The sequence below is a fragment of the Montipora capricornis genome, chromosome 5 (genome assembly GCF_036669925.1).
Source record: "Montipora capricornis isolate CH-2021 chromosome 5, ASM3666992v2, whole genome shotgun sequence".
NCBI classification, from domain to species: domain Eukaryota; kingdom Metazoa; phylum Cnidaria; class Anthozoa; order Scleractinia; family Acroporidae; genus Montipora; species Montipora capricornis.
The window spans coordinates 11,811,615-11,824,114 of NC_090887.1; the positions used below are offsets into that span (position 1 = coordinate 11,811,615).

At 41.9% G+C, this 12,500-nt stretch overlaps 2 protein-coding genes across 3 annotated transcripts in view; one reads left to right on the plus strand and one right to left on the minus strand.

Annotated features, from left to right (window-relative positions):
• Positions 1 to 12,500, plus strand: part of LOC138049499 (uncharacterized) — a 104,729-nt gene that overhangs the window by 61,814 nt on the left and 30,415 nt on the right. The gene's annotated exons all lie outside the window — the stretch shown is intronic.
• Positions 3,811 to 12,500, minus strand: part of LOC138049496 (uncharacterized) — a 24,418-nt gene continuing 15,728 nt past the window's right edge. For both annotated transcript variants that reach the window (XM_068895782.1, XM_068895783.1), the window contains exons 4-5: positions 10,098 to 10,358; positions 3,811 to 9,773 (exon numbers count right to left, since the gene is read on the minus strand). In XM_068895782.1, coding sequence (XP_068751883.1) covers positions 5,617 to 9,773; positions 10,098 to 10,358 — 4,418 coding nt within the window. In that variant the 3' untranslated portion in view covers positions 3,811 to 5,616. The remainder of the gene's footprint in view (positions 9,774 to 10,097; positions 10,359 to 12,500) is intronic.

The window sequence follows — 12,500 nt, forward strand, 5'->3', positions numbered from 1 at the left end:
CACCAAAAGCCATTCCACTGATATGTTTTCAGCCGCAAGCCCGTTTCAGTGAGTGGTGATGCGATAAGGAAGAGTACTTTTGGTACTTCAGTGTTGTAGTTTTACTCTGAGGTTGACTGATATGGAATCTAGATCTGCTTCTTGTTTTTATGAATTCAAAACAACTGATAAGGGTAGACTGAACTTGAAAATGTTTATCTAATAAGCCGCGGTTTTTCAAAATCTTTATGAAAAACTGCCCGGGACTTATTTTATTATCATTTGTTCAGACTGTCCAACCATCTGAGTGTGAAAAATCGGGAGAAATGTTCGAGCGCCGAAGGCACGAGACTCTAGGAGGATCTGCTCTCCCAGAAGAAATTGAAATTTTAAGGCTCGGAAACGCCATTTCTAGCGTTCTGGTTCTGGGACGACAATTTCTGAAAGAATGTTCGGTAAATTGGTCGTTACTTTTATGATTGTTTACCATGACTAACCCACTTCAAGTAATGGTTTAGTCAGACCTGGTTACTTTTAGATTCATGCCTTCAAATTCGTTCTTATCGGGAAGAAAACGCATCCATCGTGCGCTGATTGGTTAAAAGGCAAAATAATGGAGAGGAAAGTTGTTCTAAGTCGTGTACCCAGATCTCCTACGGTCGGGGTATCTAATGACACGTTTCCCCGCAAAGGATTTTGGGCTTGTTGTGTTGATTGATTTAAAGTTCAGTTTAGTTGAACGGCGTCTTTACTTTTCATTCCACAAATGACTTCGACCCTCCAACACTACAGAAATATGGACAGTCTTAGAAAACGATACCTCCATAAAGTTGGGTGTTGCAAAGCGCCAGCTGGTGAATCCATGCGTTGGAGGGCCGGACGGGAAAATACCTGGCTCTGAGTCGTGGCGTTACGGACCCAGGGAAAAATAACTTCCGCCCGGACCGACCAAATTCAGTCACACTGGCACAGTCGGTTAGTGCGCGACCTTGGTGCAAGAGGTCCTGAGTTCGATTCCCGGATCTCGCATCCTTGTTTCGACTTCTTTCCTTTCCGTGTAGCTAAGTAGCTTTAAATACCCATAAAACGGAGAACTGATGGAGAGGGGGGAGTAAAATAAGCGCACCGTCGACCTCAGGTTTGTCAGTTTAACTACTGTTACGAGTTATCCACGTTAAATATGGTTACTTTACTTTACTTTAGTCATAAAATGATTAATCGTATGGCCTCCTATTTTTGGTTTTTCACACTTTTATGACGACTCGGACTCTAAGATTTAGTTTTTGTAAAAAGGGCTATGAATTTCTGCGGAAAATTTATTTAATTGTGGGCATTTCATTGTTCCGAACACACCCAAACTCACCCGTTTGCACTCAAATCACCATCCTAATGCTATTCCAGGATTCTGGCCTTGTTTACTTGACCGAAGCCACTGCCTTCTATTATTTTGATAAGAGGTGAAGTGACCGGGACTCTGACGACAAAAATAGATGCGTGCTCTTTTGAAATTAAACTTTTCAAAAAGGTATTTTCAATTCGAAATGAATGGGAGATATCGTAATATATTCCAATTCGTTATGCAAAGTTAAGGTTTCATTCTCACTCTGAAATACGTTCAACTCTCTAACATCGCCAGGAGCTGGACCAAAGCAAACCAAAGGGACCTGACAAATCAATGCAAACATACCTCTTCCACTATCTCAAATTACCCTTGCCGGTGGATCGATCTGTTGAGCTTCGGAATCGACCGGCAAATGAGCTCATTTTGCTTTAATTATACTTGTTCAGTAGAACATTTCAGTTGGAAGAAAAATAAGCACAGGATTCAGGTCTAGAAGGCAGAACTGCTTAAATCAATCGTATCTGCGACAGGAGTGTTTGCTCCAGAAGGGACGCTGTGCCAGCGAACGAAGGAACTTTGTCCTTTCTCAACCTCGGCACTTCTCTTCTTCCAGCACAGAGCTCTCCCGAGCTTTGATAAAAAATCCCTCATATGGAACCCAGTTTAATGGAATAGCTGAGCTCCGAATTCTCAAGTTACGGCAAGAAACCGCTGCGCGAGACATGCAAAAAGTAAAATACTCGCAAGTGGCTGTCTGAAATGATGACCAGAAGAATTAGACAATACTTTGGAGGTGGAGCGGTGATGGGCCAAGGGCCGGAGAACTCGCTTAGCGAAAGTACCATAGATAAAACACCATTCAGTGTTTGAGCCACGATTTTAAAGGGGTGTGAACTGGAAGGGGGGGGGGGGGGGTGGCAGCACAGATGTAGGATTGATATTGGACGAGGCGTGACAAGAAATTGAAACGAAGCTATATATTTGTATTCGAACACTGATTACAAATGAGTTTGACAATGGAGAAAAGGAAACTATGTCTAAAATGTCCATACCACCCACAATCAAACCCCCTTAAAACATACACCACCTCAAAATCCAAATTTAAATTAATAGTCAACCTACGATTATTTAATTCAAAGGAATAATACGTATAACAAACAATGATTTCATTCACGGTCGCCCTCAAGTTTCTGTTACCTGACTAAACTACCTGATTGAACTCAGAGCTTTTTAAAGTAAGATAGAATTAAACTAAAGTAGGACCTAACCACGGATAATGGTTTCCACAACATTTAGCATATAAATAAGGTAAAAATGCCGCTTAACCCTTTCACTGCCAAGATCTAAAAGTTCATTCCACTGACTAGTAGTACAATAGCTTTCATTAGAAAATGTTCGCATTAGCAACGAGTGCGAGTACGAGAACAAGTACAACTTGTACTCGTTCTCAAACTCGTGCTCAACGTATTTAGGTAAGCGTATAATAATACGAGTTCCAGTCTGCAGAAAATACTATTCTTGGTTTGCAATCACGTGATTGCACGGCCATGTTGGTGTACACACAAAAAAAAAAGCAAAATGTTGCTCGCATTTTGCATAATAATTCGCCCTTGTCACACGGCGGCCATATTGTCCCGGGAGACCAAAAAAGCTTTGTTTTACCACGCCAAGCCTCGCAGTGGAAACCATGGGGGTGAGGATTGGCGTGGTAAAACAAAGCTTTTTTGGTCTCCCGGGACAATATGGCCGCCGTGTGACAAGGGCGAATAGAGCCAAATTCCCTAAAGACTTTTTCGCTATTGTTCAGTACACCAACATGCCCTCTACGACGTCAGGTGCAAGCCAAGGAATAGGGAGTTTAAGATCTACGACGCGACGGCAACGAACGTCACAAAATTTGTATATTTAATGAGCAAAAAACATAGCTTTCCATGCTCTGCACGTGCATTTTTAGTTTTTTTACACTTCTTTCACGTTTTCGGCAAATCTGCGACGTGAAATGACCAATTCTCAAGTTTTACGGAAAACGTGAATAAAAGGCAGCGAATTTGAATTTTCTGTCGTTGATTCAATGCCGCACCTCTTAATTCAGTTCCTGGAAAGTTACACTAGTTTTTAGAAGTTAGACAAGCCCACATAATGACGAAAAAGATTAATAAACCTGAACTTGCAATTTAAAATGACGTTTTCGTTACCGTCGCGTCGCAGATCTTAAACTCCCTATTATGACTAAAACCACACTAATTCTTTGGCAAATATCGGCATTTTAAGCTGCTTTTCAAGCTTGAAAACCCCCCATATTATTTACCCAACACTTGAGGATTGCTAGTATATGATTACAGTTTTAAACTAAAAGAAACACTTCTAAATCAAAGGCAATTTCCTTTTCACAAACTCGTACTTACCGCTACGACTTTTCGATGTAAAGTCGAGCACGCCGGCCTGCGCAGTACGAATGCGCAGTGATCAAAATCCCGAACTTGGACTCGTCGATGCTAACATTCTCCATTGTTGCAGAAAGGAGAACTTGTTTATTTAGCGCAAGGCCAAAAGCAACTTCAACAAAAGCACAAAGTGCGTCAAAAAGACGCCAAGAGTGATAATTATCAATTCTATATAAGCAAAATATGTTTCATTTCATATATCATTTCGTTAGTTAACTAAAAGTCCTTCAGTGAAAATTTTACGTTTAACTTGTTTTGACGGAAAAAAAATGCACCTTTGTTTTGAAGATACAGTGGGATAGCGATACTCATTGTTCATTGATTGTCATTAATGTGCCAACCAGAGATTTATTGGCTGTCGAAACAAAGGGTCTTTTGTTCGGTGGTTGGTAAAATTCAAATATCAAAAGAATTGTTTATAAACAGTGAATATCGCTATTGGTGGAAGAAACACTCGTCTGGTAATAACTAAAAGACTATAAAGATATTACAACTCATGATTAAAAAGGCAATAACAAAATAGTCAAATAGAAACTCTGTTTAACTTCTCTCTCATGCGTCCTTGGAAAGATTATTCTTGAGTCAAGATTTTAGATACGGTCGAAAGTTTATATTCCATTCAAAACTTTTACCCAATATTGGATTTTTTTGGTACGATTTTGAACCCGGATCGACCCCCTTGCCCCTCCGAGTTCCGTTGCATTTTTAAAAACCAAAATACCCCCGTGGCACCGTGCATCAGTGGTTGCTATTCGTGTGTTCGGACAACTGTTGAGTTGTAACGTGAGGAATTTAAGCAGCGGCAACGTCACCCAGAACGGTTTATCTCACAAAAACACTGGTTCTACACGTCCCTGCAGGTGCGTTTCTCGTTTCAGTAAATTTCTGTGCCGTTTTCGCCCTGACGACGACGTAAAATGACCAAAGTTGAGGTTGTGTAGAGTACGTCAGGTCACGACAATAAAATTTTCAATTTTCTATCGGTATACCCACACCGTTCTTACCACTTTTATACCTGGGAAGTTAGAAAACACTTCCAGTACCGAACAACTTGGCATAACTAAAAATGATCAGAATAACGCGGAAGTGCATTTTTAGGACGTTCTCATAGCATCGTCGTCGTCCTTGCTTACTCGCGTTACCGACTCCAACAGAATCATGGGCGGTCTGTCACTTTCGTACCGTTATGGTAATGTTATCGCGTTGAGTTTCAGGGAGTATGAGAGGCAAAAAATTGCAGCTGGAACCAGAGCTCTTCGGTCGTAGTCTGTCCAAGATTCACAGATCAAAGAGCGACAGTACATGGGGTTGAAAGGATGAGTGCTGTATCCAGAGTTTCTGGGTCTTTGTACCGTCCAAGAGAATCCATAACCAGCTTTATTGTGAAGGAGTAAAGTTTGATAACGAATGATTGGAAAAACTCTTTAAAATCACCATCGCAGTAAACACTTTGCATAGCAAAAACAATCGATCAATAAAATGAGCTTATCGAGACAACTAAAAGGTATTGAGTGACGAGCTTGAAAAAAAAGAAGTTCTAAGCAAATATCAAAGTTGTTTCATTGTCTGAACCTTTCTAATAGTTGTTTTTTTTCCTGCCTTTTGTTTGCATGATTTGTTTGCTGCTTTGGGGTTGTATTCTTTTTTGCTGGGTATAACTTTGAATATTAGTGTAAATTTTTTGGGGTTGTGTGATGTCCATTTTGTGTGTGTTTTCGCCTTAAGTATTGTCATTTATTTCATGCAATTTGGCTTCCTAGTTCTTTAATTTCTTTACTAGTTACGTCGTATGTACAATTCACTTGTGCTTGTAAGGGTTGAATAAAGTTGTTGTTGCAGTTCAAGTTCCTTTTACCATTCCTGGTAAGGAGCCAAGTGATCAAGAAAAACGGTTAACTTCTTTCCTCCTTCCGCAAAAATGGCCCAGAAGTAAGCCTTCTTGCTTGTAAATTTGTTTAAAGCCCCAAGCACACCGCATTCCATTATCACAGTGAAGATCTCAGGGCTTTGAATAGTGCACTGGTCCAGGCTTAGGCTTCTGTCGTACACCATAAGATTTTGCAGTGGGTGGGAATTGAGATGGTTGGTTTGGATTTTAACGATGAACTTATCACGACTGTTACGTTTGAGCTTCGGACCTTTCCCTATTCCTTTTAAATGAGCTCCAAACGCTCGAATCGTAACTAAATCATTTCCCTGCGGAATCGCCGCGAGAATGGGACAAAGCTTCACTGTTACAGAATAACGGCTTTTCAGCGCCATACATAATGGCTTGTGTGTGGGTAAGTGTTTTGCTTGGCATTCTTCACTGCAATAGCATGCAATGTGACAATCAGGACAATTTAAGAGGCATTTTGATTCACTGCGGGAGCGACGGCAAAACACACAACCATTATAAAGGCGCCGCACTACTTCAATGGGGTGAGAAATCCCTTCCCTGTTGTTAATTTCTGTGTTTTCTTTAAGAATGGGAGGCCTGGAATAAAGGGATTTTTCTCCTTCTGGAAGATAGTAAAACTTTGGAAAATTGCTACTCGCTGATGGATGCTTTTCAGCCGCTGGTAAGCTTCCCGTGTCGTACTCCAGCCATGGGCCACAGTGGTCTCGAACGATGTTAGATTCCAACAAAACACGACCAGAATAGTTTGTGCCGATAAAAATACCACCGCATTTGTTCCCTGAGATAACATTACCGGTAATGTTTGCATTTGTTCGTGATTTGGCAAAAATTCCCCAGAATCCGTTTTCGAATATTTCGTTGCCACTGATCGAGACACAAGAGTTATTATCCATAGAAATACCAAACGGTCCGTTATGATGAATTTGATTATCACTTATAACTATCTTGTTCTTGCTATTGAAGGAGTAGATACCCTCTTGAGCATTTTCGAAGACCTTGTTATCGATGATTTTGCACTCACCTGCATCCGGGCCAATCAAAACACCATGAAATCGATTGTCAAATATCCTGTTCTCAGAGGCAAAAAGAGACCCGCCTTCTCTTGCTTCCAGACCAACCTGTCGATTCTTGTACACTTCACATTTTCGGACCTCTAAATATGAACCCTCCGATGCAACAAGAGCACCTCCACCGCCGCACTCGTGAATCGAGCAGTTTTGAATAAGTGCACAGCCTCTTTCGGAAATTTGTAAAACGGGACGGCCAACTAGACCGGAAGGCGCAAAATGATCTCCAAATTTTCCAGTCCGATCACAAACAGGTCTTCCTCGAGAAGCGGCTTTGCATCCTGGACCTCCGTTACACTCTGGAAAATCTTCACAACTTGCCCTTCCCCCTGACATTTTGCAGTGGTTCATGTGAACAAGGGCCTGTTTGCATATTACGGCAAATTCATGTTCGTCTTTGGGAAAAACGACATTCTCGAAATAGCAACTCACACCACCTACAATAACAAATACGCGTGGGCCGGTAAAAACAACGCCTTGCCCAAGACCAACAATCTGGAAATATTTGTGAATAGGAAAACTTTTGATGTGATACTGTCCTTCACGTACTATCAGAGTTTCGCTACTTTGAATCGTTTTCAGCGCAAAACCCAGTTGTGCCTGATTTGTTATTTCCCTGTAAGGAGAACGTGCTTCCGAAAACATCTCACAAAACGTTGTGTCATTAAGAAGAGTTGGGTTACAGTAGAAGGCCATCGCCAATGATGCCCTTAATTGCCCAAGTAACCCCGAAGACCCACTGTTTACAAGATCGCGTAGGGCCCACGTTTTGCGTTGTAGTGCCTTGTTGAAATTGGGTTGTAATGAAAGACATTTTTCGCAATCAGCCAGAGCATCTTTTGGCTTCTCAAGTTTTAGATGACACAAAGCCCGGTTGGAGTGTAATCTGTGGTCATCTGGTGACAATTCAATTGCCCTTGAATAAAGGTGTAAAGCTTCTTCGAACTTCTTGTCTTGTACTGCACGATTGCCTTGTTCTCTGAACTGGTTTGCTTCTTCCTCGTGTTTCTTTTGAAGAGATGTGTTATCCAAGTCCTCGCATACCAGCGGCGGTTGACGCATACAGTGTGATATCAGCTTGTAGTCCATGGTTTCTAAAGGAAAATGAATGAAATAATTTGGCAGTATGTCGACGTCCTCTGAAGCCGACCTGTCGAGTTTAACTAGGATTTCCAGTTTCAATTTTTGCATTTCTTGGGCCTTAACTTGTTCTTGGGAAACAGCGAAAAAAGTCCCCGCTTCATTAAAAATGCGCATGGTTTCACCTGTATACAGCAAAGTTTTGACTGAGTCGTCGTATTTCTCTGAAAAGCAACGTAAATTCTCTTGCAAATAGGTGGCATGTGAAGCTAATTTTGACCACAGATGCAATGAAGGGGGACTCTCCACACTAAACACCGCATCCTGTTCAAAACTTTTGCATACAGATGCTGGGGAACGTGTATGCACAAATGCCACGTGAAGAACACGCACTGCACAAGACAAAACATCCATTGTAGTTTTCTTTGGCAACTGACTTCGGATTACTTCTTGCACAAGACGATGAACACTGAACGAATTTACCCGGTACCTTTGAAATAATGAAAACTTGGTAAGAAGGGACATTATGTCAGCTGAATCCCAAGAAGCACTTTTAGCAGCAGAATCGTCCCCTGCCTGCAGCTCCTCGTTGATCAACTCAGAAGGAATATCATCTGGACCGATAAATGCACAAATCTGCAGCATCAAAGTGGGTGCTTTCCCAATCTCCATCTCTTCCGAGATGCGAGTTATGTGATCGAAATTTAACAGCCAGGTAGTGTGGACAGCCAGCCTCTCAGGAGAGGTGTTTTCCACAAGATTTCGGGCTTTCTTTTTTTTCAAAAGAAGCATTTTTTGCTTTTTATATTTCTCTAAATACAATTTTATGGATTGATTGAGGCATCGAATGTAAGCTCCAGCTTGATCAAGAGCCAAGGGAAGTCCTCCAAGCTCACGGACCAGGTTACGTGCCTCTTCTTCATCATCAGCCTTTCCGCTTCGCATTTCTAAGAATTGAATACCCTCATCTTCTGTCAAACACTTTAATTCAATGCAAAATTGCTCTTCGATTCCTGTTTCTTCACTTATCTCAGCCACTTCCCTTCTTGTAGTAATGATAATGTGACCATGAGCCGAGTGTTTCCAGTGCCCAGTGAGCAGCCTTTTCATGTCAGGTGACATTTCAAATTCGTCAAGATTATCCACGACCAAGCACCACAACTCTCTCAGTTTTCCGAGCCACTGAAGCGTTTTTGACAGGGATGAGGAAAAATCATTTTCTGCGAAAGTTCCTATTTGCCGGGCTACTTCGCTGAGAGACCTTTGAAAAATCTCGTTATTTTCTCCTGAAATCCAAAAAATGCCATCTGGATATTCCTTCTCATGCCGACAAAGATATTCTACGGCGAGAGAGGTTTTACCCACACCGCCAAGCCCACAAATGGCTGAATGAATACAACCATTTTTGGTATTTTTCAGATGCGATGCAATGCTTTCTAACTCGTTTCGGCGACCACAAAAGCAGGGATTTCGACTGGGTACTTGAACAATTTTAAAAGCCCTAACTGCATCGAACATTCCCTCTTCTAGTGCCCTGACCCTTGAATCTAAACGGGAGTGTTTAATTTCTAAAGACTCTACCTCTGAAGTAAGAGAAGCCTGTTGGTCTTTAACAGATGCCTGTTGGTCTTTAACAGATGATAAAGATGACTCTAGATTACGCTGACTTTCTTCTAAAAGAAAAATGTTCTCGTTACAATCATCTTGTCGCTTCTCAGTTGTTTTGATGTCTTTGGCATTGTCGGCAATTGCAGCCGACATTTTCTCCTGGTTTTCTTCTATACGTTTGAAAAACTTAACAGCTTCGTTCTTGAAGCTCTGAAGGGCATCGTTTATATTCCTGTGTTCATCCACACTTGTTACTGTCAGGTCCTCTAATTCCTTCTCGAGGTTTGCGACCTCTATGGTGACCAGGTTCATCAGGTCTTTGTCTACAGGACAGCCCATGCAGAGCGTCAATCCTATCAAACACAATAGCGCAAAAAATTGACAGTCAAGGACATGTGTTGAGGACCATTTAGCGTCGACTGCATGCATGAAGCGTTTGAGCTCTAGAGATTCTTTGGGTGACTCTGTATCGATTGTCTGCTTTTTGTAAGTAATAGTAATTGGACTGAGTGGAGTACAATTCTGGAGTGTAATAGGTCTCTTTCCTCAAAGTGTGCTTATACAATTATGATATGCAAGAAACAACCGGCTACTGAAGTGTTGAAAAGAGTTTATCTTTCGGCTCTAGCTAGCGAGAAGTACACTGCAGCGGCGAGCGTACATTACATACAACCAACCTTTAGTCTCCCAGTCTCGAAGGTCGTCAACTTGCTTATCTTCATCTGCTTTCGGAAGTCCCAGACAACGAAGCATTACCTCCATAACTTGAAAGCAGTAGGCAAAATGCACATCTGTCCAGTGATCGAAATTACAATGGCCCCACTTATTTCTCAATTTAGAACGCACATCCTTGGCATTTCCTTGAATGGCAGCGTTAAAACATGACGCGTTGGCCAGAATTCCTAACACTGCTGACAGTTCACAAGTGTTGTCAAAACCTGCAAATAAATGCGCGACAGCTTGTAAAACAGCAAATAATTTGAACACAGGAGTCATATCAGAACTCGATGAAGTAAAATCGTCCGTGTTAGAGTAGTCCTGAGAAGGACTGATGTTGGTGACATTAGGGACCTTTAGAATGGAGGATGAAGAAGACTTTGAGTACGAGTTTTTCGTACTGAGCATGCGCATAAGGTATGGAGGCTCACATTTTTCAAAGTGTGTATGCTCATTCTCGTCACCAGAGCCTTGGATCGACCCAAGGCTCTGGGAAACTCTGTTTAGAAGAACATGCGCCGTAGGGTTCTTGTAGCTAAAAATTGGCTATTTGGCTTATGTTAGCACTCCTCGTGCTAACATGAATGCACCAATTACAGACGCTTTTGATTGTTCGTCATGAGAAGCAATGAGAAGACACTTTTTTTCAGGGTTCCCCACAGCTCTTCTCTTAAGAGCTTCTGGGTCGAGATTGGTGTATGCTTAGAACGGAAAACTCGTACTCGTAATTGCCCTTGTTCTCCGATCTGAAGGTCTCTATTGACTGACGTTTCGACAACTAGAGCGGAAGTCATCCTCAGAGTTAAGTGCATGCTTTGAGTAGTTTCACTAATCGTATAAGTACTTTGGTCAATGACTTGGGTCATCACAGTCCACCCAGCCAGCAACATCACTGACTAGACGGACCAATGATGTCACTTTTCTACTAACCAATCATGTCAAAGACCAGACTAGTTGCAGGATTCACTGACACTACATAAATCCCTTGATTTTCGCTCAGGTTGTTTGTACATGAGTCAGTGCCACCACCCGGACGATGTTTTGAAAGCTTGTAAAGTTTGACCAAGAAATCGGCTGGAAATTCGTAAAGCAGTTTGGCAGAATCATCAACAACGTGTTGTTACCATAATTAAGTAAAGTGCGATCGTCCGGGTTAGTGTAGTCCTGAGAAGAACTGTTTAAGATGACATTGACTGACGTTTCGACAACCTCAGCGGAAGTCAAGTCAAGTGATTTGAGTAACGTCAGTAGATACAGTAACTATAAAAACTATGGTCGTAGATGTCATTGGTCCACTTATTCCTGATGTTATTGGTCACCTGTCAGTTGAGCCTAGATGTAATTGGCTGTGAAGATTAAACAGTCATTGGTGCATTTCGATCCGTCTATAGTTCTACGTGTTTCGCAGAATAAGTCGGGAAGTACTGTGATAGAGTACATCGTTTAGTGTGTTGTTCGTCAGCAGTTGATGTCGTCGAAAAATCGTTTGAAGGATGCGGGAAGTTGAAGCCATCGGTTTAGTGGTGTCTGTTCTAGATTGGTACACCAGCATTCCAGTACGATCCGTTGGTAGTAAGTAGTGCTGTAGGTAACGCATTCAGCAGAGTCCCAGTCGATTCTGTGGTCTGTCTGTAAATGGTGTTCGTCAACGTTATTTTTGATGTCACCGTCCCTCGTCGCTCCTCTTGGTTCAGTCAGTCTAGCGTTCAAATTTCTGCCGGTCTCACCGATACAAGTGGCCTGGCAGTCGCAGCATTTGAAGTGCTCCTTGTCTGTCCTTAGGTTAGTCTTAGTCTTTGACGTTAGTCAGTAGTTTTCGTAAGGTAGTGATGGGTCTCTGAGCAACACAGATATTGTAAGCAGTCTCCGAGGTTCCTTCGATGTAGGGTATAGGCACTGGGTAGGTGTCCGGTTAGTGTTTGTAGCGTTAGCTTCTGTACGGTAAGTGTTGCTTGCGACAAAATCGCAGTTGTAGTTGTTCTTACTGAAAACGTTATCAAAGTACTCATGTTCGTCTTCTAAGGTGTCGTGTGAGTGGCAGTAGCAGTGGCAGTGGCAGTGGTAGTAGTGGCAGTATTAGTAGTAGTAGTAAAGCTTTATTTGGCTATGCTAATCACATTCAACAACGATACAGGTGGTTTCCAAGTAGGGCTTAGGAAAAGACTTACTATACATTTAACAAGTCAGAAGAATAAAAAACTAGGTAAAGTGACAATAACACAGGGAGTGTTGTATGATTGCGTAACGGTATCGAGTGACTTATGGGTGTCATATTGTTAGGAGGTTCGCTTTCATTCGGTTGGCACGGTTGTTGCTGATTTAGAATTAAAGTCTGTTTTTATACTCGTCTATTACTGTGGAGT